Here is a 26,137-nt window from a genome sequence, read left to right as displayed (position 1 = left end):
GTTCTCTCAGCGCGCCCTTTCCTCGCCTGCGAGGTACCGCTTCAGATTCACCTCCAGGTAGAAGAAGGTACGTTTAAAATTAGGAGCGGTGACACTTATTTAAAGGTCAGTTAATATCTCATTTTCACCACTGCGGTCGCAGACCTTTCACCTTTAAATGTGAAGGTTCTCTCCCGAGCGGATAGGCGAGAGGCAGCGGCCTGGTTATTGAAATATCCTTGAGGGCTCGCACTTGAGGGGGTGCTGATCTGAGGACGATCAAACCCTTTAAATCCGCGGGAGGGACCATGATCTGAGGACGATCGAACCCTTTAAATCCTCCGGGGGGGGCAGAGTGTGTCCGCTGCATCCCACTGTGCCTCTGTCTGAGGTTAAACTGCACGAGGTTTGTCTGAGGTCAGGTTATTCAAGTCAATGACAATTGAAATACATTTAAAATATTTTTTTTTATGAGAAACCAGACTATAATGTTGCCTTTCGAAAAGACGACGATTTTTGCTTTTTCATTATGGAGTAACGAGAGGCAATAATAGTGCTTGGGAATATTACGAACACAATAGCTTTGCGCGTCGTTAAAAGAGAGATATATGTGTATTTTAAATCGGATGACTGCGTGGAACGTTTGAAGAGCCACCAGATTGGTTTGAAAGACACCCGACAGCCATGTTTCCACAGGTCCCCCGGAGCAGAGACTCGTGGGAAATAATGCCACAGAATCTCTCTTCCTTCCTCCCTACATAATGGGCGTCTCCAAAGTTCCGACCGCACCGTATGTCGCCGCGTGTGTCCCTTTGCCAACGTGTACAGGTGGCATGGCAGAGTGCTACCAACTTAAGCCGCCCGCTGCCAGCCATTAAACGTGCCAAGATGTTCAGCTCCAGGGGTCTGAGGTGCCGAGATGGGAATTGCAGTTCTGCAAGCCATTCATTCCATGCAAAGGACCAAGAGGTTCGTTAAACAAAAAAGAGAGAAGAAAACCTTATTCAAACTTTGAGGTTTTATTTTTTATTAATTGAGTGTTCTCTTACATAAAAAACAGAGAACAAATGTTTGTATTTCAGCTACGCCCTGTAGGAGGGAGACATTTTATAATGAAATCTTACACTGCGACAGACCACAGACCTACAGTCATACTGTAGCAGCCTCTTGTTGTTGTCATGCTCGCTCCCTCGTCTCCGGTCTGTCGAGCGATGTTGTCTAATATATATCCATTTGAAGCAGCTAATAGCGAAGTTTAGTGAGAGCTGAGTCTCAAGAGCTCCCACCTGTGCCTGAAGACTGTCATTGCACCTCCAGCAGGCAAAGCTGAAAGGTACCCCATTGAGTAAGCTAAGGGGGCATTGGCAGAGTTACGGGGGGAAAATATTACTGATATCTTTCATGAAATAAATGGTCGGCATCTCTCGTGGGTAGTTTTAATTTGTTTTATCATCTAGGCCATCTGATTCTTAATCTGTTTTCAAGTGTTGTGACGGTAGTGCTTGCAGGCTGTAGGTGTGACCAAACGCAAATCTGCCTAATGGATGCACTTTATGACGGGTTTACAGCCACTGGCTGTGAGAACGCTCCCTGGGTTGCAGAACGGAGGCAGGGAAACACAGTTTGGTCTGTAATGGGCTGCCACACGAACGCGAACCCAGGAAAATTCCAGTCCAATACCTATGGTGAGTAACGCGGTTTTAGAGCAACCCTGGAGCAGAGCCCAGGTAAAGCGCAGTGCTGGAGTCCCTGTTTACAAACAGAAGCTAAAAGTAAATAAACATGGCGAAAATCTGCAAGCAGAGAAGGTCAGGTTCTGAGTTGGGTGAGGGATTTCTCTGTAAGCTGTCTGAGTCCTCGGGAACTGCGTTATGCGATCGTTAGACAAACCCCAGAAGACCAAAACATGACCCACTTCTCTATCACTTCTGAATGTTCCAACAGAATTCATTTCCTCTTGTGCTTCTTAAAGAGGGCATAAAGGATCTTCAGGGTGGCGGCGACGTCCTGGGACGTGATGTCTGCGAGGGAACAGAAAGGCGTCCTGTCACACGAGGTCACAGCCACTGACTTTTCAGCAGCAGTGAGGAACCTGAGATCCTAAGACAAGCTGAACACAGTGTTGGTCATGCTTGACTTTTCAGACACAGTGAGAACCCGAGTTACCCGACATCGACCTTTCACATTTGTTCCGTAACAACTAAGAACGATAAGAAAAACACTTAACATTAGATAACCTCTCCAGTTATGTTAATCAAACAAATCCTCTAATTCACATTTGCCCTATCATTTGTTACTGTGATTAATGGGGACGTTTCATCCCTAGATTTTAAGCTGTGGGAATCCTAATTCTTTCAGGGTGATTATTTAGTAATTAAAACAAGGCTCTGAACTAATTAAATTTGTATGTTGCTCCAAGGTTATGTAAGAAAAAATATGTTCTGGTCAAAACATTAGCAGTTATTAGCTTAAGCATTTGCAAGCAAATCATCAGGCTTTTTGCTGAATAATTAAACAACTGTAAACGCAACTAAGCACCATTTACTGTCAGACCATTAAAAAAATATTGTTACCATAGAGACATGATTAATTGCAGGCACATACAGTAAAACAGCCACACATTCCCTCCCCGTGATTTAACTCCCAAATTCACTTTTGGGGCCGTGAACCCCAGGCCCTTGTGGCAGAAGTGCAACCTAAACACAAATGGAACTCAGCCGCATTCTGAATTCCCATTTTGCCCTTTGGCAACAGAAGGAAGTAAATTCATAAAATGTTTCAGAGGAGACGAGTGCAGCGATTCTGACCCCTAGGAAGGTGATTCATCTGAGCCAATCCTGTTTCTTGACAGCTCTCTGTTATATATATTCCAAAAGCAATTTGGATCCAAATCCAGCCTCACACACACAGATTTTTATTAAATTGGGTTTCCCCTTGTGGGGACCGGAAAAATGGTCTCCAAAATGTCAAATTAGACACGAATGGTCATTGGTAATATTAGGATAAAAGCCTATTTTCAAACTTGTGTAAAATCAATGATAATGATATTTTCTGTAAAATGTACAATATCAGTCAAAAGTCCGGACACACCTACCCAGAGAAAGGTTTATTCTCTACATTTTAGGATATCTATAATAATATCTATAAAATAATATATACGGTATTCAGTTTATTTCTTGGGAGGGGGAGACAGCTCTGTGGGTCGGGTCCTCGCTCGGTAGAGTGATCCCACCATTGAATGAGGCCCATAACCCCAAAGGCTTCTGGGACTGGCTAAGCCCACTGTCTCCTCTAGTCCAGCTTCATGAGGTGCCTCCTGGGAAGCTTCATAAAGCCGTCCTGAAGGAGGCCCCACATCTGTGCTGAGCTCTCATTGGCCGCTTTACCGTCACTCTCAGGTCAAACTCCTCCCAAGCCATCCCTACCGAGTTTAGGTCAGGTGGCCAGGTCACGTGATACGACTCCATATCACTCTCCCTTGTAGGCGGCTTGGCGTGTCCAGGCTTTTGGCTGGTACTGTATTCCATAGTAGATGGGTAGTATTTCCGTGTTAAATATGCTATATTTCACGTAGATGTACCAATAAAATCCCCACTTCCAGGACTTTTTCCTTGCCACTGTCGCCTGTGGCTTATTCACTGGGGGCTTTGGGTGTGGATGCTGTAAAGCGCTTTGAGACGGTGTAATGTCGTGAAACTGCGCTATACAAAAATAAATTTGTTTGTTTGTTGTTTGTAGCTCAGGCTTCTCTGTGGACCTTTTGGATCTGCGGACATTTTTTTCCTGAGTTTAACGTCGCAGTTTCCGCACTGCAGCTGTCTGCCGCCTGCATCATCACCTGTGTGGTCAGACCGCCACTGCACACTGGCTTCGGACTCACCTCTGGGGTCCACGTTTCGCACCTGCACCCCCTGGCTGTTCAGCAGGTCCAGAGCGAGGGTCACGTTCTGCAGCTAGGGCGGGGGATGAATTACAACTCAAAGGCAGCAGACAATCAGTCATCATTATTTGCCTGTTTGCATTAATAATTTCCTCCTTCATTACTGTCCAGGGCTCATATGAATTTGTGTTTGCATGAATAAATGATTGCTTGCAATCTGCATTAATGCAATACAACAGATCAGTCAAGCATATAGTACTTTTAGACAGGGCAGAATTACATCTTCATGCTAATGCTACCTTGCCTGAATACGGCAGAGCATATGTGCACAGTTATAATCTGTGACTTCTATAATCAGTAATCTGAACTAATAGGTGGGCCTTGGTGCTTTCGGCCAATGGGAAAAGTTTGGGTCATACCATTTCAGAACTGGAGGTGGGACTGAGGCTGAAGCTGTAGAGTGGTATGAAATAGCCCTCCACCTGTCCAATCAGCAGGAGAAGGATCACCCCATCTGCAAACTGGTGGGGGGGGGAGATGCTTCATATTTTACTGAATGCACTCTTGGTGTCATTCAGAAGAGCAAAGAACCCAATCTGTGATCTGTGCACTTCCATTACAGCACCAGTACATGACCAGTACAACAAAAATACCAGTGCCACTCAAAACCACGCAGAGCTCAATGCTTTTGACAACTGAAATCATCTGCTATTTGGAATAATCACACTAGACCATTATATGAGTCTAAATATGACTTTCTTCTTGAGATGACTGTGTGCTGCTGATCTTGTCTGCCATTTCTGTGTGTGTGTGCGTGTGTGTGCGCATGTGTGTGTGTGTGCGTGTGTGTGCGCATGTGTGTGTGTGTGCGTGTGGGTATACTTTACCTTATGGGGACACAATGTCCCAACAACGTGAAGAATACCCATTTTTTCCCTTATGGGGACCAGTTTCCTGGAAACGTCAGTTTAATACAAAATCTGTGACCGCAATGAAAAAAACTAAAAATGCAAAATCTCTTGTATTTTGCTTGGTTACTTATGGTTAGGCAGGTTGTCATAGTTGTCATAGTTAGCGTTAGCATTTTTCCCATAGAAATGAATGAGCGGTCCCCATAAGGATATGTTTACCTGACATGCGCGTGTGTGTGTGTGTGTGTGTGTGTGTGTGTGTGTGTATCAACGTGGTCACATACCTGCTGGTCTATCTCTGTCACCTGAAGACCTAGTGGTTCCATGTTCTTGTTGACAAAGTGGAGAATCGCCTGCATTTTGTGAAGGGGGGGGTCATTATGAACAGTACCAGTTAAAGCCGCTGTGATGCCCTAGGCAAGCTAAGTCAGCCCCCCTTCAGAAGATAGCGCCCTAGGCGGCTGCCTATGTCACCTAATGGGTTGACCGGCACCTTCCAAGTGATCCGTTTGGCCTGTGCAACCCAATGGCTGGGAGATTATAGGTCCACATCTCCAGTACCTTTTTCACTGTCTCCACTTTCTGTGGTTCCATCTTCAGAAGTTCATCAATGGGGTCTTCCTCTGCGTGACATAATGGGGGGGTGGCTCCTTTGTCATGACGTGCTGTTAAAACCAGGCACTTCTCCATGAACCAGCGCTTCTAACTTACCTTTTAAATTATTTTCGGTGTCCGCTTCGGAAGCACTGAAAGGAATGCAGCAATTACTATAGACAATTTTTCCGGCATTTAACGCTGTGATCTCCTCAAGGCTGCTGGATATTCTGCTGGAGAGCGAGAAGCACAACCTCCCCACCCTGAGCATAACCCCGGCACCGTGCAGGGCAGTGCGCTGTCCCCCTGTGCACACACGACTGTGAGGCAGGACGCAGCTCCAAATCCTTCATTGACTTTGCTGAAGATCCCCCAGAGAAGAGGAGGTCTGGCTGCCAACAGACCTCACGATTAACATCAAAGAGACCAAGTAGCTGGATGTCGACCTCAGGAAGGTGGAGACAGACCGAGCTCAGTGGGGAGGCTGTGGAGAGGGTCATCGGCTTTGTCGTTCTGGGTGTTACCCTCAAAGACAGCCTTATGTGGACGTAACACACATCTGCATCGATCCCAGCAGCGCGTCGAGGACTTCCTCAGACACCAGAGGAACGTACAGATGTCACCAGCAGTTACCAGCTTCTCTAGATGCAGTATTCTATCCTCACTGGTTGTAATACAGTGTAACGTAACGGATGCTCTGCTCAGACCCTCAGAACACCGTGGATGGTAGTGAGGACCGCCCACATCATCAGTGGGACATATCTACCTTCACTTCAGTACATTTCCGCCATGCAGAAAGGCAACCAACATCCTCACCATGTCACCCTGCACGGTCACGTCACACCAGCACTCTGCCCACAAGATTCAGTCTCTACCCACAAACCATAACAGCTGCCTGCTAATTCATTTTTAATTAAGACGTAACCCACTGCGGAATAAACAACTAGTGCCAGTACACTCCATTTATCATGTGATTGTCTACATTACGCTCATTATTATAGCTAATTGTTGCTGTTTGGTAATGTAGTCTCGACGTTCGGTTTACAGGGGCCTGCAGAAACACACGCATAGCATAAACATGGACTCTCAATTAACATTTGAGCTATTTTTTTAATCCACCTTGGCTCTGTGATGTACTCCACCCCTTTCTCAGTTATGATTCCTGTTTTGGTGACCTGTTTAAAAAGCAGAATGCAAATCAGCATGATTTCTCACCAAGTGTATTACAAATTACGTGGGTCTTGCTGCATTTAGCCCTACTCGACAAAAGCATAGCAACGATAATGCTCTAATAGCTATGTAGAAGATCAAAACAATGAAATATATATATATATATATATATATATATATATATATATATCACATTTTCACTTTAAATTAATGTAAAAGAGGCAAAGTATTCAGAAAACTAGTAATAAGTCCAGGTGGGACGCTGTCATGATTGGGTGGGAGGTTTGAATAACTGGAGAGGGGGGGTCTAATTGGAGAAGCCGTTTTAAGGGGCTGCGTTTGTGGTGAGATTTGGGGCCTACCTCCAACGTGACAACCTCCACTGCGAGGTCCGAGGGCAGCTCCAGCTCGGGCTGGAAGCGCTTCACCATGGCGACGAGCAGGTGCAGTGTTGCCAGCAGGTTTTTGGCCTGGATGACTGACATGGACATGGAAAGTTGGCTTCATCCCCTCTCACACAGTGTCGCCAGGAAGGAAGCAGCCCCAATGAGGTCAATATAAAATTGTCTGTAGCAAATCTTTGTTGAAAGCCATGGAATTAGAGAACTACACCCTACTATGAGCCATCTTTCCTCACCAGCAGAGGGCGTTAGTGCAGTCCATAAGAAATCCAGATGGGGCCCCAACTGCTCCTCAATAGGGTACCAGCATGTTAGGAACCCAAACCCTCTACTTCCACGACAACAGCACTGCCTGATCTGCTGGTCAAAGCCTCTTAAAGGGACAGCAGGGATCATCAGGCTATAAAATACTGCAAATAATTTTGCCGTGACTAACGCAAGCTTCTACTAATCTCCCCTAAGCCTGAGCTTTCTGTACAGATAAAAGAAGGGCTTCGGTAGAATCTGACACCCCAACAGACCCTTACGGGGGGCTGCCGCGACCGTTCACGCTCACGTTTGACGCTCCACTTGCAGGACGCCTCGTCCTGGATCCCCAGCTTCTGGTTCACGGCTTCCAGGACGACCGTCAGTTTCAAGATCTGGGCAGTCCTCGTCACTGCGATTTCTTCCACGGTCAACTTCGCATCTGATAATCTTTCTAGGGCAGGGACAGACAAACACATCCAGACAGTGCTAGTGGGGGGCCCCCTGTTGGCCACAATCAATCACTACACTCAATATTAAGCACATTCCTTATTTAGGAGATGCTGAAGGCACGTGTTATGCTCACCGGATAGCTAGCTACAAGCTTCTGACTAGCTATTTATTTAGAGCGGGGCTCCAGACAGAACAAACCGTCCCTGTCTACTGCGTAATTATTCATTTGCAAAAAATGTTTCTCCTGAACATAATTAATAAACGGCATATATAATGTGAGATGGTTATTCACAACATCACTCAGCCTTTTGGATCTGGTGAGTAATCAGCTTTAAATAATCATTAATAATATAAATACAATGAACATTTCATTGCAGTCCAAATGTCCTCCACAGCTAGACGGTGGCTGAGGTCCCTCACCCAGGAGATGGTGGAGCACCAGCCCATCAAACAGGTCCTCCTCCAGGCTCTGAACGATGATGTGCTCCCTCTTCAGAGTGGTGTTAATCCAGATGACCAGCACCTGCCCAGAAGGACCACAGTGAGAGGCCAGGGCCTCAGGGAGCTGTACTGCATCCCGCAATACGGGGGTCACGCCTGAGCTACTTTCAAACAGCAGAGCTCAGCTGTTGTCACTGAGACCCATCAAAAACGCTCGAAATCGCCAAAATTGCCCGTCCCTTCAAAGTAAACCTTTGGGCTGAGGGGCACGTCCTTTTGATCAATACCTTCCAATAAAACCCCTCATGAAATTTTAACACTCTTCCCCCGCAAAGATCGATAACCTTTCCTTCACACCAGAAACAGCCATCATTAAATATTCAGAAAGCGGCCGGCTCGTTCTTTCACACGTCTGCCTTTGTCTGGCGTCGTTACTCGCCCCGGGGGCTGCTACAGTGGAAAATACATTCAGCTCTGACTACCCTGAATAAGCTGACCCTGGCATTCCTGATAACGGTGACCTATGCGACGTTAGCCGGTCGAGGCAGACACTGTGGTCACGTACCTGCTTCAGCCTCTGAAGTTCAGGGTTCTGTAGAGACGATGGCTGAAGTTTGATTATTTTTTCACCTAGAAATTCACACATACAAACAAGAATGAGCAAACAAATGTCCTGTTTTACCAATATATCCTTAGGGTGAAGTTTTAACAGCTCGGGGCCGCGAGCCAGTCTTCAGCCACAGGCTGAGAGTTTAGAGGCTGCGTTGGACTGCAGGAAGTATGGCCTGCTTTTAATTAATTAATCCTTTCACAAATGGACACAAAAGAGGCTCACGGAGCGTTTTATTGGGCTTGTTTAGCGCACAAAGGAACTGACAGTGAAGGCAGCTTTTCAAAAAGGTTTCAGCCATTCAGGATTCTCACCTGGTGCCACCCCAAGGTCTTCTTCTTCTAGCTGCTTCTTCCTTAACTCCTCCATGCCACCTCTGGCAGGCGAGAAGTGAACTTTTCTTGAACAATCTTTGAACATCTTAACATTTTTTGCTTTTTAATCCCACGGCCGCTTGCTCTCCCTAACGTTCCAAATCCCTGGAACTCTGATGCGGCAAAAATACATCCCATTCCATTTAATAGTTTAAGCATATATATCAAGTTCAATTTCAAGTCAAGGGCTTTAAAGTTTCCCTTATATCTGCAGCCGGAGACACTCAGGTGAACTAAGGCATACTGGGAACTGCCGCCTGTAACTGGGGAGGAAGGAACGATGGTGGTGGTGATGGGATGGTTTCTAGCTGGGGGCCAGGAAGGTTTCATTTCAGCTGAGGCCATAATCTTAGGGTTTAATATACGTGCCCAATATTTCTTTAATAACTTGTTTAACAAGGGAATCTAATGAGAACTTTCCAGCTGAGCTTGTCCTGAACACATTTCCCATGATTTTATGTTTGAAATATTGAGCAGCTTAAAGCACCAGTCGGATAAAGATTACAGGAGGAAACGCAGCACGGTCACAGCCTCTGTAGCACGAACACTGCCCTCATGTGGACATTTCATAAACGACCATTTCCTCCAACTGCCTTCAGTGCCTTTCGGAACAATTTGCCCCTGTAATGGAGCTGGGGGTCTTTCAGAAAGACCTTAAAAACTCAGTAACTCAGATTTAAAACATTGATCGTTATCTGGGGCATGAAGAACGCACTGGAGCAACTTCCTGTCATTGCGTGTGTTCATGTGTATTCCGTAATCGCAACATCTGACGAGAACAAACCAGGCTTACCTTTAGTGAAACAGGTGGGACGCAGGAAACTGAACTGACTGGCCGACTCCCTCAAAAAAGTAATCAGGCACACGGAAAAATTCCAAACGGTAGGAAAATGCAGGCTGCAGATGGGCGCGATGCAAAGGTGTGGCTCGCAAGCATGAGCCAATAAATGTCAAACAGGGTAATTTAGGAAACACAGGAAGCAGAAGCAGAGGGAGAACCACTTCCTCTTTGCAAGCTGCGCATTCGCTATATGCAAGGCACAGTCAGAAGACACCCTGTGGTTCAGAGCTGTGAATTTTCACTAAGTAACCCGCTACAGAAGATCAGATCATGCTTTCGCTCACAAGATTGATCTGCCACAATAAAAATGAAACAGCCATCGTTACACAGAATATGTGATCATGGCAGATAGCTAAAGTCTATTTATTTGAACCTACTGCTAAGCATAGTTCATAGCCGAGAAAACTGCAATTGGAAAGAGATGGGACATGATCTACAGTCATGGCGAAGATGTATGTGGTTTTTGATCGAATCAAAGGGACGCCTACTCTTTGTGTGATGTTAGCAGCAAAGTCCAATAAAATGTCTATGAAGAACGAAAGAAAGAATTAAAAAAAGAATATAAAAACGCATCAGAAACACTGTACAGTATGAAATGGAAGGCTTTCAGGTAACACAGATCCAGACTGTCGTTTAAAGGTTTTATTTCATTGCAGACGCTACGGCTGATGAAGGCCGACCCGATCGCGATATAACCATATATGCGCATCACTTTCAGCTTAATCTGCCACAAACATGCGTAACCATTTCCTTGCGCGTACAGCTCTTTGCATAAACTCCGTTTTCGAAACAACCCAGTTACTGCAGTGCGACCTTCGCAGTGTCCCATTCAAGAAAAAAAAAACTCTTTTCTAGAAGCTCCAGGTTAAAAACAAACATACTTTATTTAAGGCAAGTGTGATTATTTATACAAACCATCAAAGGAGGATCAGGCTAAATTACACTTTAAAAAAATCCAGTCACAAATAAAGGGTTAAATTTTTGCATAGAAATGCGAATTCGTCGAATCCTGCATACATGGATAACAGCCTGTTCATTTCAGTGATAAGACAGAAAATCCTCGTCGAGTGGCTGGCACACTGAGAGATTAAGGATATTACAGTTTATGTACCAGGATGGTATTGCCTGGCTGTACCATTCAACGCCAGGGCGTCAGTGACAGATCTATGCTCTCAGTGACGCAGCTGCGTCGTCGCCGGCAACAGATGAGTGCCGTGAAAGATGGGGAAGCATGTGACCTGCGGCAGAGGAGACGGCTGGAGCGTGGCCAGCAAAGCCAGCCTCCGTGATCCAGGGCTGAGAGTGACACAGGCCCCCTCCCAGCCTCTAATCCATGTTCTTGTAGCTGGTGAACAGGTTGTAGAGGACCCTCAGGGTGGATTTTAGGTTCAGGTTGACTACATCTACGCGCACACAGACAAAAAACACACTTAGTGTGTTTACAAATTATATTTGCCTCACAAACACCGCATACTTAAATTTCACTTGTTAATCAAGATAAAAGGCAATAATATCTAACAATCTGTACAAATTATACATTGTCCCCAGTAACAATACTTCACAGTGTTTCTCAGAGCCCCCCCAGGTTCGAACCTGGTACGACGGACTCATCTCACGTCTGTTTAAATTCCCCCGTTTACATTCGCTGTGCTGTTGTGTGGGAGGCTGTGATTACACAGCCAACGATCAGGGCTGGTGGCTTTAGTGTGCATACAAATTCCAGTATAAGAAGAAAAACAACCTATGGAGGTTTAGCACAGAAATATCTGGCTACACAGAGAGAAATGACTCGAATTCAGAGATACTACAATTAGCTTGTGTGTTTCCTTTGCCCTTTTTTTACTTAAGAGGATAAACCTCCTAAGCCTCAAATCACACTCATAAACACTTATACTTGTACAAGTCAAATTACAGCCGGATTACATTTATTAGTTGCATTTTTAACCAAGGTATGGTTAAGGATCACTAATATAAACACATTAACTTTGGAACTGGCATATGGAAGATGCTCTTTCACATTTTCTAGTATGTTCTGGTACCTTCCGGCCGAGCCTTGGGTTTTTTCAGTCCTCCGTCTTGCATGAGCTCAAAGGCAAACGACACGTTGTGGACCTGGCGGGGACAGCAGTGCGAGCCAGTGTGAGATCGGAGCCCCGGCAAGAGCCGCCCAAACATGAAATTAACAAGGATCCCAAGGATCTACCTTCTGCTCAAAGTTCTCGGGCGTGAGGTAGAAGTTGTACAGGGGAACAAAGTAGCCTTCCAGTAGCCCCATTAACAGCACCAGATAGACGCCGTCTGCAAACTGGGGAGACAAAGCAAGAGGGATGCAGGTATGTTGGGCCTGCTGACAGTTTCCTGAATAATTTACTAACAAATATACTGCAGTCATGCACTCGTCTCTCTATGCTACATCTTGGCGATATTATTTATGCAGAAAACTGTGCTACGTCTTCAGGGTGCAACGTACATTCTGGGTGTGCTGAGTACAATCTGATTGGACAGAGGGAAATCCCATCAGATTGGACAGGAGGAAATTCTGTCTGCGCCGTGTGCAGCCTAATTGGGGGGGGGGGGGGGAGACATTCCGTCTGCGTCGTGTGCAGCCTAATTGGGGGGGGGGGGGGAGACATTCCGTCTGCGTCGTGTGCAGCCTAATTGGGGGGGGGAGACATTCCATCTGTGTCGTGTGCAGCCTAATTGGGGGGAAAGACATTCCATCTGCGTCGTGTGCAGCCTAATTGGGGGGGGGAGACATTCCGTCTGCGTCGTGTGCAGCCTAATTGGGGGGGGGGGGAGACATTCCGTCTGCGTCGTGTGCAGCTTAATTGGGGGGGAGACATTCCGTCTGCGCCGTGTGCAGCCTAATTGGGGGGGGGAGACATTCCGTCTGCGTCGTGTGCAGCTTAATTGGGGGGGAGACATTCCGTCTGCGCAGTGTGCAGCCTAATTGGGGGGGGGAGACATTCCGTCTGCGCAGTGTGCAGCCTAATTGGGGGGGGGGGAGACATTCCGTCTGCGCAGTGTGCAGCCTAATTGGGGGGGGAGACATTCCGTCTGCGCCGTGTGCTGCCTAATTGGGGGGGGGGGTCATTCCGTCTGCGCCGTGTGCAGCCTAATTGGGGGGGGGAGACATTCCGTCTGCGCCGTGTGCTGCCTAATTGGGGGGGGGGGAGACATTCCGTCTGCGCCGTGTGCAGCCTAATTGGGGGGGGGAGACATTCCGTCTGCGCCGTGTGCAGCCTAATTGGGGGGGGGAGACATTCCGTCTGCGCCGTGTGCAGCTTAATTGGGGGGGGGGAGACATTCCGTCTGCGCCGTGTGCAGCCTAATTGGGGGGGGGGAGACATTCCGTCTGCGCCGTGTGCAGCTTAATTGGGGGGGGGGAGACATTCCGTCTGCGCAGTGTGCAGCTTAATTGGGGGGGGGAGACATTCCGTCTGCGCCGTGTGCAGCCTAATTGGGGGGGGGGAGACATTCCGTCTGCGCCGTGTGCAGCCTAATTGGGGGGGGGGGAGACATTCCGTCTGCGCCGTGTGCAGCCTAATTGGGGGGGGGGGAGACATTCCGTCTGCGCCGTGTGCAGCCTAATTGGGGGGGGGAGACATTCCGTCTGCGCCGTGTGCAGCCTAATTGGGGGGGGGGAGACATTCCGTCTGCGCAGTGTGCAGCCTAATTGGGGGGGGGGGTCATTCCGTCTGCGCCGTGTGCAGCCTAATTGGGGGGGGGAGACATTCCGTCTGCGCCGTGTGCAGCTTAATTGGGGGGGAGACATTCCGTCTGCGCCGTGTGCAGCCTAATTGGGGGGGGGGAGACATTCCGTCTGCGCCGTGTGCTGCCTAATTGGGGGGGGGGGGTCATTCCGTCTGCGTCGTGTGCAGCTTAATTGGGGGGGAGACATTCCGTCTGCGCAGTGTGCAGCCTAATTGGGGGGGGGGAGACATTCCGTCTGCGCAGTGTGCAGCCTAATTGGGGGGGGAGACATTCCGTCTGCGCAGTGTGCAGCCTAATTGGGGGGGGGAGACATTCCGTCTGCGCAGTGTGCAGCCTAATTGGGGGGGGAGACATTCCGTCTGCAGCCTAATTGGGGGGGGGAGACATTCCGTCTGCGTCGTGTGCAGCCTAATTGGGGGGGGAGACATTCCGTCTGCGTCGTGTGCAGCCTAATTTGGGGGGGGGTCATTCCGTCTGCGCCGTGTGCTGCCTAATTGGGGGGGGGGTCATTCCGTCTGCGCCGTGTGCTGCCTAATTGGGGGGGGGGTCATTCCGTCTGCGCCGTGTGCTGCCTAATTGGGGGGGGGGTCATTCCGTCTGCGCCGTGTGCTGCCTAATTGGGGGGGGGAGACATTCCGTCTGCGTCGTGTGCAGCCTAATTGGGGGGGGGGGAGACATTCCGTCTGCGTCGTGTGCAGCCTAATTTGGGGGGGGGTCATTCCGTCTGCGCCGTGTGCTGCCTAATTGGGGGGGGGGTCATTCCGTCTGCGCCGTGTGCTGCCTAATTGGGGGGGGGGGTCATTCCGTCTGCGCCGTGTGCTGCCTAATTGGGGGGGGGGGTCATTCCGTCTGCGCCGTGTGCTGCCTAATTGGGGGGGGGGTCATTCCGTCTGCGCCGTCTGCAGCCTAATTGGGGGGGGGAGACATTCCGTCTGCGCAGTGTGCAGCCTAATTGGGGGGGGAGACATTCCGTCTGCGCAGTGTGCAGCCTAATTGGGGGGGGAGACATTCCGTCTGCGCAGTGTGCAGCCTAATTGGGGGGGGAGACATTCCGTCTGCGCCGTGTGCTGTCTAATTGGGGGGGGGGGTCATTCCGTCTGCGCCGTGTGCTGTCTAATTGGGAGGGGGGTCATTCCGTCTGCGCCGTGTGCTGCCTAATTGGGGGGGGTCATTCCGTCTGCGCCGTGTGCTGCCTAATTGGGGGGGGAGACATTCCGTCTGCGCCGTGTGCAGCCTAATTGGGGGGGGAGACATTCCGTCTGCGCCGTGTGCAGCCTAATTGGGGGGGGGAGACATTCCGTCTGCGCAGTGTGCTGCCTAATTGGGGGGGGTCATTCCGTCTGCGCCGTGTGCTGCCTAATTGGGGGGGGAGACATTCCGTCTGCGCCGTGTGCTGCCTAATTGGGGGGGGAGACATTCCGTCTGCGCAGTGTGCAGCCTAATTGGGGGGGGGAGACATTCCGTCTGCGCAGTGTGCAGCCTAATTGGGGGGGGAGACATTCCGTCTGCGCCGTGTGCAGCCTAATTGGGGGGGGAGACATTCCGTCTGCGCAGTGTGCAGCCTAATTGGGGGGGGGGAGACATTCCGTCTGCGCAGTGTGCAGCCTAATTGGGGGGGGAGACATTCCGTCTGCGCAGTGTGCAGCCTAATTGGGGGGGGGAGACATTCCGTCTGCGCAGTGTGCAGCCTAATTGGGGGGGGAGACATTCCGTCTGCAGCCTAATTGGGGGGGGGGAGACATTCCGTCTGCGTCGTGTGCAGCCTAATTGGGGGGGGAGACATTCCGTCTGCGTCGTGTGCAGCCTAATTGGGGGGGGGGGTCATTCCGTCTGCGCCGTGTGCTGCCTAATTGGGGGGGGGAGACATTCCGTCTGCGTCGTGTGCAGCCTAATTGGGGGGGGGGAGACATTCCGTCTGCGTCGTGTGCAGCCTAATTTGGGGGGGGGGTCATTCCGTCTGCGCCGTGTGCTGCCTAATTGGGGGGGGGGTCATTCCGTCTGCGCCGTGTGCTGCCTAATTGGGGGGGGGGTCATTCCGTCTGCGCCGTGTGCTGCCTAATTGGGGGGGGGGGTCATTCCGTCTGCGCCGTGTGCTGCCTAATTGGGGGGGGGGTCATTCCGTCTGCGCCGTGTGCTGCCTAATTGGGGGGGGGGTCATTCCGTCTGCGCCGTCTGCAGCCTAATTGGGGGGGGAGACATTCCGTCTGCGCCGTGTGCTGTCTAATTGGGGGGGGGGTCATTCCGTCTGCGCCGTGTGCTGTCTAATTGGGGGGGGGGTCATTCCGTCTGCGCCGTGTGCTGCCTAATTGGGGGGGGTCATTCCGTCTGCGCCGTGTGCTGCCTAATTGGGGGGGGAGACATTCCGTCTGCGCCGTGTGCAGCCTAATTGGGGGGGGTCATTCCGTGTGCACCGTGTGCAGCCTAAAGCACTCCACATTGCCTTTGCGCTTTGTAATGTCAGAAGTCTGTTTCGAAGGGTCTCACCTGTGACTCCAGCTCTGTTACCTCCAGGTTGAGTTTGTTTAGGTGCTTGTTCACAAAAGTGATGAGCGACTTAATAGGGGCAAAGAAAACATTCAAATGTTTACTCAGCACATGCAACAGGGTAAAAATACAAAAGCCTGATATGGAGTTAAATGGCTCTTTTTACCTTCTTTACAATGTTGAGTTTATCTGGCGCGTGATCTAGAAGTGTGTCAAAAGCGTCTCTCTCTGGAAATTTTAAATGACAATTAATACTATAATGAATATTACTAATGCATGATTTAAGCCTGAAAATAATCACTTACAGCAAACCAAGTACATCCAGTATGTGCTGTTGAACATCTAGTACTCATAATTTATAAGTATTTCAGAAACTTTTACTCACCAAATCTTCCCATCATCAACCTACAAAAAAATACAATTACTTGTAAATTTATAAGTTTTACTTAAATTATATTGCGATTTAATTCTAGTAGACTTCTGTAAACAGTAGGGCATTTGTGCACGTTGAGTGGCGGAGAGTCTTCTACAAACTTCACACTAGATGGCGCTGAAAACTCACATCTCTATAAATGAAGCAGTAATTATACTCAAAATCACAGCAATCAGCGGAAAATCGCCACTTACTCCGTGGTCGTCGTCAGCTCCTTTCTCACGTGGCTGGTCTGCAGGATGCCTTCTCTCTTCTTTTGAAAACAAAAAATATTCACTTCAGAAACAAATTGTCCATTTACCCATATGAAAGCAAACACGAGTGTTACAGAATATAGCACAACACAAGAGTAACACTTCTCTTAGGCAAAAGTCTTAGGCAGGCAAAGAAAATGATGTTTAGATTATCCTCGTGTTGGTGTAAAACTATGATATTATGCCCGTCAAAGTGTGTCAGCTTAGCCATTTCAGAACCTCTGCTAAAATCATCCTAGTATTTGCAGCGACCGTCCAGTGCATCCATGTATTGTTTGACTTGGCCACTAGCACACCTCATACAGCTAGCCAATCTGTCACTGACTTTTTAAACCAGTATATTTAATTATTTAATTGAGCTGTCGGTGAAATTTAACAAAACCATGGAACGGCTGAGGTGCCCCTGAGGAGAAGTTTGGGAACTGAAGCGGTGTTCATCTAGCCATCCAACTAGATATCAGTAACTCTGAGAAGAAATTATTACTAGTTTTTATTGTGTTACTCTTAATTTGCACATGTTCTAATGTTAAATTGTGTTTCTTGTTCTAAGCCAAAGTACACTTGCTACACAGATAAATAGCTTTAAACATTTCTTTGGACTGCCTTAGACTTTTGCACTGTCCTGTATTTCAGTGAAACAGTGGACAAAAACATCAACGCAAGAGCTGGATTATGAAAAGCTAGACATAAGGACACCATTCATTGAAAGCAGGGCTCTCAAAGTGCCCGTCTATCTGGCCAGCAACGTGTTTTTTTAATCATTATTAAATCCAGCCTGCCGATCGTGGTGATAAAATTTGCCGACAAAGCTAGAGGATTATCTTAATATAATTTTTATAAGACACCGAAGAGGCCTGCTTGAGCTGACTACCTCCTGGCTACTGGCCCCCAGATTATTTGAGTTTGAGACCCCTGATTTGAAGCCTTTCTTAAGATAGTATCCTCAACTCCCCCATGATTGTTCCGAACAGTGTTGCTGCTCAGCACTCTACCATTTGTGGTGCCACTTAGGTCTCGCCTGGACCGATCTCCACGAGCTCCTCCCCTCACCTTAACAACCACCACCTGCACCGACACGTGTTCAGGCAGCCTGATCGCAGCCCGGAAGTGAACAGCCAGGCTCACCAGCAGGGAGGTGATGGCGACCAGATTCTTCGAGTGAATGGCTGTAGGTGAAGGAAAGAAGCAGGGGATGATAAACCAGATGCTAAGGGCAGCGTTTCCCCAACCCGGTCCTCCGGGACCCACTGATGGCCCACGATTCTGATCCATCACAGCAGCCTGCCAGAGAGTCTACATTACCGGGAGCAAAAACATGGACTGTCTACGGGCCCTTGAGGAGCGGACTGGGGAACACTAGCTTAGAAGGATGAACTCCATCCATCCATCCATCCATTTCCCAAACCGCTTATCCTACTGGGTCGCGGGGGGGTCCGGAGCCTATCCCAGAAGCAATGGGCACGAGGCAGGGAACAACCCAGGATGGGGGGCCAGCCCATCGCAGGACATACTCACACACCATTCACTCACACATGCACACCTACAGGCAATTTAGCTAGTCCAATTAGCCTCAGCATGTTTTTGGATTGTGGGGGGAAACTGGAGTACCCAGAGGAAACCCCACGACGACATGGGGAGAACATGCAAGCTCCACACACATGTGACCCAGGCGGAGACTCGAACCCGGGTCCCAGAGGTGTGAGGCAACAGTGCTAACCACTGCACCACCATGCCGCCCCTTACAGTGCTAACCACTGCACCACCATGCCGCCCCTTACAGTGCTAACCACTGCACCACCATGCCGCCCCTTACAGTGCTAACCACTGCACCACCATGCCGCCCCTTACAGTGCTAACCACTGCACCACCATGCCACCCCTAGAAGAAGAAGTTCCAGATAAAATTAGCCTCAGGCAAAAAAAAAATGCATCTTGAAGAATTATTGACATGGAGGCTTTCTGGTAAAGGTCACGTCAAGCTAAAATTAGCAGCGCTAAACGGGTAATTATTGATCCTGTTCTAAAGTCTTTTTCAGAATAAACACAGCTCTCCTTCAGCCAATCACAGCAGGAAAATCTCAACTCCAGATCAAACTGGACATTCAAAAAAAAAAAACATTTAAACATTAAAAAATATATATTTATAGAGAGTATCAGATGTCAGAATGGCAAGCAGGTCAGAGTGTGACTGAGTTTGTGCAAAGTACAGATGGGGAAGGAGAGTATGGAGCAGTAACCTCTGTCGGTGGAGGGAGATTGTGAATCACTAACTATCAAAAGAACAGGGTCTGACAGTGAAATCACAGATGTGCCCAAACCGTCAGGGACTCACAGTCCACACGCCACTCGCACGGGCTGCCATGAAGCTGAAGAAGCTCATTCATGGCCTCCAGGACGGTCTGAAGCTTCTGTTTCTGCCCAATCTCTGACTGCGTCACCTCAGCCACGTTCAGCTTCTGCCCAGAAAGCTTCTCTAGGGAGGGGGAGGGGGGAGATTTAGCATGTAGCTTAAAGCGAACAGACCCTAGAGAGGCAAAAGCGCTTTCAGACTTAAGGACCAAATCAGTCTTGGAAGCAACACTAGAAATTTACCGTTGGATGTTAGTAGGAACCAAGCGCACAATGAAAGTGAATTTAAATCTTTGAGGATTTTGTTTCTCAAAAGAATTTCTGCGCAGTGGCAGTTATCGGTTCACAGGAGTTTGTAACTGTACAGTACTATCAGAATGCTTCGGAACAATTAACCTTATTTAAACAGAAACCGTGAGCCAAGCAACTTCACGCACCTTTGGACTTTGGCAAAATATAGCTGACAGTGTCTTAATCATTCCATTTCCATTTTTTTTTTTTTTTACTATTTTTCTTGAACATCCCACAGCAGATACTTGACACTCTTACCAAACAACTTCTGGAGCACCTGTCCATCATAGAGGTCTTCTTCAAGGTCCTTCACAATAATCCTTTCCTCCTCCAGCTCATTATTAATCCAGTCGATCAGAACCTGGAAAGAGGAACATCTACGTTTGGCTGAAGCTTTTATCCCAAATGTCCTCCATCCCTAGACATTTACAGGTAACACTTCAAGTCGGTACACCTGTATTTCCTCTCGCTGACTTGTATCCTTCCTCTCGTGGGTCAGCTAGTATTCCTCGACCCTTACGCAAGCATCATGGGAATTCTGGGAGCGGGAAGGAGAGTGAAACATACCCTCTGTAGATCTTTGAACTTTGGGTCCTCCCTAGACGTGGGATCCAGCATGGTTCTCTCGGCGTTCTCCTCTGTGAAGAGACTCCTTGCATGAGGGAGGAGACGGGAGGAGCACACACACTCCAACACACGGGTCAAGCGGCCACATGATCACATGGCTGTTACACAGTTCTCCATTCTTTTATTAGTAAGGGTTGAGTTTAAAGGATGATTCAGTGCTAACCAGGAAAAACTAAGAGGGACGCTGCCCTCTCTCACTTCCCATTACGCTCCATCTCTCACTTAAAACCGATTGGTTTTTCAATAAAATGCAAGAACTGTGTCAGCTAAAGGCCAAGCATGCTGGACCACTGGGCTGAACAGGATGGGCCACCACAGCGATGCTCCACAGCGACGCCTACTGGCTGAGCAGGGATGAGTAAAATTACCCAGCAGCGTGTCCTCAGGGTGGAGGTCTGTGCTGGCGGGGAGCATGGGGGTGTTGATGGCATGTTTTCCTTCTTCGTGGAGGCTGTTCACTGCACGGGGACCACAGAGAGAGATGGGAAGTCAGCACATGTGCACAGGGAGCGGGCTACTAGCTCGGACCAAGCTAGCCTGGAACACAGCCCTTTAAGCAAGTAGCACTGCAATCCACTTGGGAACAAGACTTCAGCATGGGCAGAATCTTCCCCAACCCGCAGAACATTCACGGACCATTCGGCCAATCAAACACCACCATATCCAAAGGCGAATCCAGCAAGACCACCATAGCACTTAGCACTGGGTGGAGCCTCCAAACTTCCTGTCGGTCATGATGGTAACTTACAGATTAAAGTCACAGTTACACCCTATAGAATTCCACGCAGCACTGACATGAAGTCATCAGTAGACCCAAAATACCATAGGGATGTTACACATCTTACCCCAAATGGAGCTACTCATGTCTGCAGAGGACAGATACATAGAGAAAGGAAAAAAAAAAAAAAACACATACAACATCAAAAGAGCAAGAGAACGCAGAGCCGTTGGGTAATTTATTAATCAGCCTGAAGATCAGCTCTTCCTGTGAAGCATCTCATTGCAAATAGTGCTACTTCCTCCCCCACCCTCCACCCCAAAGCCAAAAATGGACCAAACAAACATAGGTGTAATAGGAACAAGGAAAAAATAAATAAATAAGGATCTATATAATATACCCAAAATACCCAAAGCCAGGGCAATCTAACACCCAGGTACATCTCACATCGCCTCCCCTCATAAAAAACTACCTTGTCTCCTGCACTTGGTCCCGCAGAGTAAGCCGGCCATGTCCTCAGGACTCGGCGAGGTGACAGCGAGCTCTGAACAGACTGCGGCTGGGAGCCTCACAGCCCAGCATCTATCTAGATCGTGGGGGAGGGGAGTCAGCGGCACGGGATGCCGGGCAACTGTTGGCTGGACGTCACATATTCCTGCCCCCCCCAATTCAGTTATAAAGGGGGCGGGGAGGGCGGGACACCGCTTTGATCCAGCCGCACTCCAACGGAGATGCTAATGAGCTGAGAAGTGACCAATAGGAGGCTGGGACTGTGGACACCAGCCAGACGTACCTTACAGACATTTAACCATGCAGTGGGCTTGGTGTCCCCACACATCACATGCATGCAGTCTAATCTGCAGCACGAGCTGCCTGTTTAAACCTGAACATATGATTTGCTGGTTTGGGGCATTTTCTGTTAAGAGTGTTACTCCTCAGGAGAGAGATCAGCCGCACAGACGCGGTTCTGCCACAGGGTTTGCCCGCCCCATTCCGGGTTCCGCCAGCCGCCCGGCTGAGATCCGTTTTTCTTGCATTCACAGCTACTTCCTCTTGCTTCCTAATTATATTAATTGAACTGCAAATCTTCCCAGATCCGCAAGATCGGTTTCCTGCCAAGATGGTTTTTTTTTTTATGCGCCAGTGGTGGGTTAGGAGGGGCGACATGATGCCGTGTGCTGGGCTCACTGCCGCTTAGGCGCACAAATGGAAAATAAAGGCTGGCAGGAGCCCCCCCCCCCACACACACACACACACACACACACACACACACACACATCACACACACCCACCCACAACACACGCACACAACACAGACACCCACACACACACACACACACACACACACACACCCACAGGTTTGTAATTATATCTTTGTGAGGACTCTCCATTCATTTCTATGAAAGAAAACCCCTAATCCCAATCACAACACCTTTAACCCCCACCCAGCCCTAATCTTAACCATAAGCAACCAAACAAAATACGAGACTTTTGGCATTTGGACGTTTGATTGGTGTTTGATTGGACGTTTGATAGGTGTTTGATTGCAATGACAGATCTTTGTGGGGACCTGAAAAATAGTCCCCACAATGTAATATGAACATAATCCACACACACACACGCACAGATAGCTGGCCAAACAGCCCGCAGTGCATCATGCAGACACGAATGCCTCCTCCCCATCGTGGCAGCACAACTCCGAAAATGCATCTGCTGTCAGTGACGACTGCACAGGCGGGCTGCGGGCTGCTGATATGCACGTGTCACACAATCACAGGCCTCACACTGACACGACCCCAGTCCACTTTGGGACATCGACAGTTATCTTGGGCCCTTTCAGTTAATAATAAAGACCTTACCTACCTATTAGTATGTGCAATATTTCCTTACTTACACTGCAGAAATGCGCAATAGTTTCATATTTATTGTGAAACTGAACAACAAGGAGAGGCATACCTCTAACATGACACTTTATTAAATACTCTTTGTTTTCTAATTTTTACGTTTTTATTCTTTACACCTCTTTTATATCCATCCATCCATCCATCCATTTTCTGTAGCCGCCTGTCCAGTTCAGGGTTGGGGGGGCTCAGAGCCCATTCCGGTGTGTATTCTGTTTATTTTATATTCCTTCATCTTATTTCTTTCCGTATTTTGTAACCTTCCTTTTTATGTTTCATGCGCTGAGAAGGATAGTCTCCCAGTTTCATTGTACCTTGTGCAATGACGATAAACATGTGCATTCACTCGCTCTCCTACCCTCGTAATGTACCCTTACATACGTTAAAGACCAGTGGACAGACAGAGTAGATGAACTGGACTCCTTATAATTGAAAATATGGTTCTCTTTGTAATTATAATGCCTCACACATTTGTCAGCTCATATAAGCATTAACCACAATGAAAACACAGTCGCCTCAGTGAAAAGACACATTTGATAAGAAATCAAAGGGATTATCGATACTGTAACATCTATGCGGAAAACTTAGCATTTTCAAATGTTTGGATATTGTAATCCAGCAGTTTCCTGGCTGTGTATGTCACACGCATTCTTATTTCTGTAGAGAGAAGTGTAGCATACAGAAAGACAGCACATATTAAAGGTCGGACCACTGCTTAAAAAAACCATGTCCCTTATACCAAGTAGGGAAGAAAGGGACTCTATTAGTGATCGGAAGCGGACGACACTGCTCAAAAGAGAAGTTTCTCAGCTTAATAAAATTGAATTGATTTAGACGTCAAACCAGACCCTCCTAACACTTTCAAATATGTTACAGCTACTTAGTTTCATTGAAATCTAAATAAAGAAAATGGTATGCAGAATATACCTAATTAGGGAAAAAAAAACATTTCATTATGAAAGAGTGATTCTTCAGGATCATAGCTCGCAAAAACAAAGTGCAGGACACCATTCCAGGCATGCAGGTAGACGCTTCTCAGTGCCAGACAGCCGATGAGAGCTCCAGAATATCAGAAAAGCATCATACAAACTGATCTGTTAACATATACAATAGACAAGCTCCACTCATCTGTGCATCGGTCTGATAAAAGTTCAAAGCTGCCAGTCAAAGTTAACGATGTTTTTTCCAAATGTTGTAGCCGATACCTACATTCAAGCCTGTCATAGTTAGAAAACACCCTGAACTTACTTGCCAGAAAGCCCCCAATGAAGTGAATATGATCTGTGATAGAGCTTCTTTCAAACCTTCACTTAAACAGACGCATCTTTGTCTTAAGGCGTTTCAGTAAAATGACTTGCATATTAGTGCAACAGCCTTTCTCATACTTTAAAGTGTCACTTCCCTAATATAGGGTGGAGGATGCAATGCCTGTTCCTTTATCTTATCTGGACTAGAGGTGACACTGAATATTAATCTTGAAGTACAATAAGGAATAACCACAGATTCTACACCTCCAGATGTCCTCGGCCGGGTTGAGCAACTGCGATGTGTCATACAACATCTCAACGAAATTTTCTCCAAATAGCATATGAGTCACAAGCGATGACGAACATACATGCAAAGCTGACTCGTATGATCACATATGAATCACCCGCATTTAATGACCTAGAGTTGCTGTTTACATCTTGATAGGACTAACAACGTACATTCAGCTGTGCAAATGGTTCAAATGTAACAGATGGAAAGTGCTACTGGAATGAAAAAACTGTATGAGAACTACATAAGTTTAAGAGCGTCGCATTTTGCGACACGTTTGCAGCGGGACAATTATACTAAATACACGTTGAGTATAACCTTACAGATTGTGTGTAATTATGTCACGCAAGTGTACGTGATAATCAACGCAAACACAAAGGGCAGCTGCAGCTTCGTCCACAGTGGAATTTCCGCAGCTATTTCTCTCTGCTCCTCATTTAGACATCGGCACACAAACACACACAGGTGCCAAATCCCGCAGCTGTTCATACAGAGGCCGGGGAGCTACGGGTGTCTTTTAAATAGACACAAAAAGTCATTTGAATATCTGAAAATGTATTGTAGTTATATTTAAAAAAAAAAAAAAAAACAATTGAAGGATGCCCTTAAACCATTTAGGAAAAAAAGTGTCACTGGGTAACGTGATTCTCTTAAAATATATCTAGATAACTTTGCATTCCTAACAAGAGTGACCTCTCTCATCGTTTAAGGCACCAAACGTAAAGCTACTCGGACCTTAAATTATGTTCCCCTCCGTCAATTTCACTTGATCTGATCTATCCTGCTGCCCGGGCTTCCCATTCACGTTATTTCCTTCAATTTTGAGCTATTACTGCGATATAATTAGTGCAATTCAAAACCTTCCCTTGAACAATAGACGCAGGGGAGAAGCTGCAAACCGGGATCCTGCATGCGGTGATGTAATGAGAACCGAAAGAATTAACCCAGCGAAGCGGGACCAAAGTGCGCTAATATACATTTTAGGATCCCAGAAGAGTTTAATTATAGACATTAATTGCGGTCGCACTGTACACATGCGCAGTGTCATCCCACATTAAATACAATGGGAAATTACAATGGAAAAGAAATTTATATATAAATCGGTACTGCAGCACCATGGACAGTAACAGTTCGTAGTCATGTTCTGTTTTTTATTGTGGCCAGAAGACGATCAGTTACCTTCTTTGACTTTTTTCTTGCGGACCAGCGTGCCACCCAGTTTGCCGAGAAAGGACTCGTCCTTCTTCATCTTGCCGTGCTGCAGCGTTGATGATCTGATCGGGGGTGTAGCCATCTTCGCTGGGATGCTGCTTGTCTTCACAGCTGTTTGAGTCCACCGAGATCCCCAATCCTGTCTCTCCCCATGCAGCAAAAGGGAGACCCTTTTGGCAGCCGGTAGAAGGAGTAGGATGTGGCGGGAGGGGGAAAGAGTTCAGGACGCAAACCGCCGCACACGATACGCGCAGGGTGTGAAATAGCTTCGGTTATCCAGCATCGGCCACCGGCTGAATAGGCGGAGAGTGCTTCCTCTCTCCCCCCACCGCGCCCGTCAATGGCTGGATGTCTGTCGGGGGTAAATCACCACACCCTAAAGAGAGCCTGAATACGCCTACTTCTCCGTCGGATGTAAAACCAACGGTGAACCACGTGGGTCAGCATAAAGGTCAGCCCTGATCACACCAAAACTAAACCAAACGAAATCAAATCATTGTCATGACTTGAAACCCGAGGACAATCACATGTTGAGCATTACGTCTTTTCATCTCATCACATGAAAGCATTTTAATCGCTGGTATGTATTCACAGGGCGGCATTTTACCAAATTACATCTGCATTTTTCCTAGTAGTCGACTTTATTGATCTTATTGATTTGCGTTAAGAAGGATTTTATTGCACTTCTCAGTTTTCACTGGATTTCCCCAGTGATACGT

General features: G+C 47.7%; 2 protein-coding genes across 3 annotated transcripts; both read right to left on the bottom strand.

The window, feature by feature from the left end:
* Nucleotides 1–979: 979 nt before the first annotated feature.
* parvg (parvin, gamma) lies at nucleotides 980–10,054 on the bottom strand. The gene is made up of 13 exons (XM_049007390.1): nucleotides 9,853–10,054; nucleotides 9,000–9,061; nucleotides 8,641–8,705; nucleotides 8,055–8,157; nucleotides 7,492–7,635; nucleotides 6,897–7,012; nucleotides 6,484–6,539; nucleotides 5,482–5,516; nucleotides 5,332–5,393; nucleotides 5,055–5,123; nucleotides 4,279–4,380; nucleotides 3,860–3,932; nucleotides 980–2,000 (listed from the first exon to the last, which is right to left on the bottom strand). Exons 2-13 carry the CDS (start codon nucleotides 9,052–9,054, stop codon nucleotides 1,927–1,929), a joined length of 954 nt encoding a protein of 317 aa, XP_048863347.1. The 5' UTR covers nucleotides 9,055–9,061; nucleotides 9,853–10,054; the 3' UTR covers nucleotides 980–1,926.
* Nucleotides 10,055–10,759: 705 nt separating this feature from the next.
* parvb (parvin, beta) lies at nucleotides 10,760–26,110 on the bottom strand. Of its 2 annotated transcripts, none has more exons than XM_049007367.1 (13): nucleotides 25,386–26,110; nucleotides 20,420–20,509; nucleotides 19,992–20,062; nucleotides 19,683–19,785; nucleotides 19,117–19,257; nucleotides 17,836–17,951; nucleotides 16,726–16,784; nucleotides 16,484–16,503; nucleotides 16,265–16,326; nucleotides 16,099–16,167; nucleotides 12,104–12,205; nucleotides 11,940–12,012; nucleotides 10,760–11,303 (listed from the first exon to the last, which is right to left on the bottom strand). In XM_049007367.1, the coding sequence occupies exons 1-13, from the start codon at nucleotides 25,498–25,500 to the stop codon at nucleotides 11,227–11,229; spliced, it is 1,098 nt and encodes a 365-aa protein (XP_048863324.1). In that variant the 5' UTR covers nucleotides 25,501–26,110; the 3' UTR covers nucleotides 10,760–11,226. The 2 variants fall into 2 exon arrangements, with proteins under 2 accessions (XP_048863324.1, XP_048863334.1); XM_049007377.1 differs by lacking the exon at nucleotides 25,386–26,110 and adding an exon at nucleotides 23,919–24,059.
* Between the last annotated feature and the right edge of the window lie 27 nt (nucleotides 26,111–26,137).

This window comes from Brienomyrus brachyistius, chromosome 1 (genome assembly GCF_023856365.1).
Source record: "Brienomyrus brachyistius isolate T26 chromosome 1, BBRACH_0.4, whole genome shotgun sequence".
In the NCBI taxonomy this organism is placed as follows: domain Eukaryota; kingdom Metazoa; phylum Chordata; class Actinopteri; order Osteoglossiformes; family Mormyridae; genus Brienomyrus; species Brienomyrus brachyistius.
Note: the sequence above shows the minus strand (reverse complement) of the source record. Positions and strands in the feature narration are given on the sequence as shown.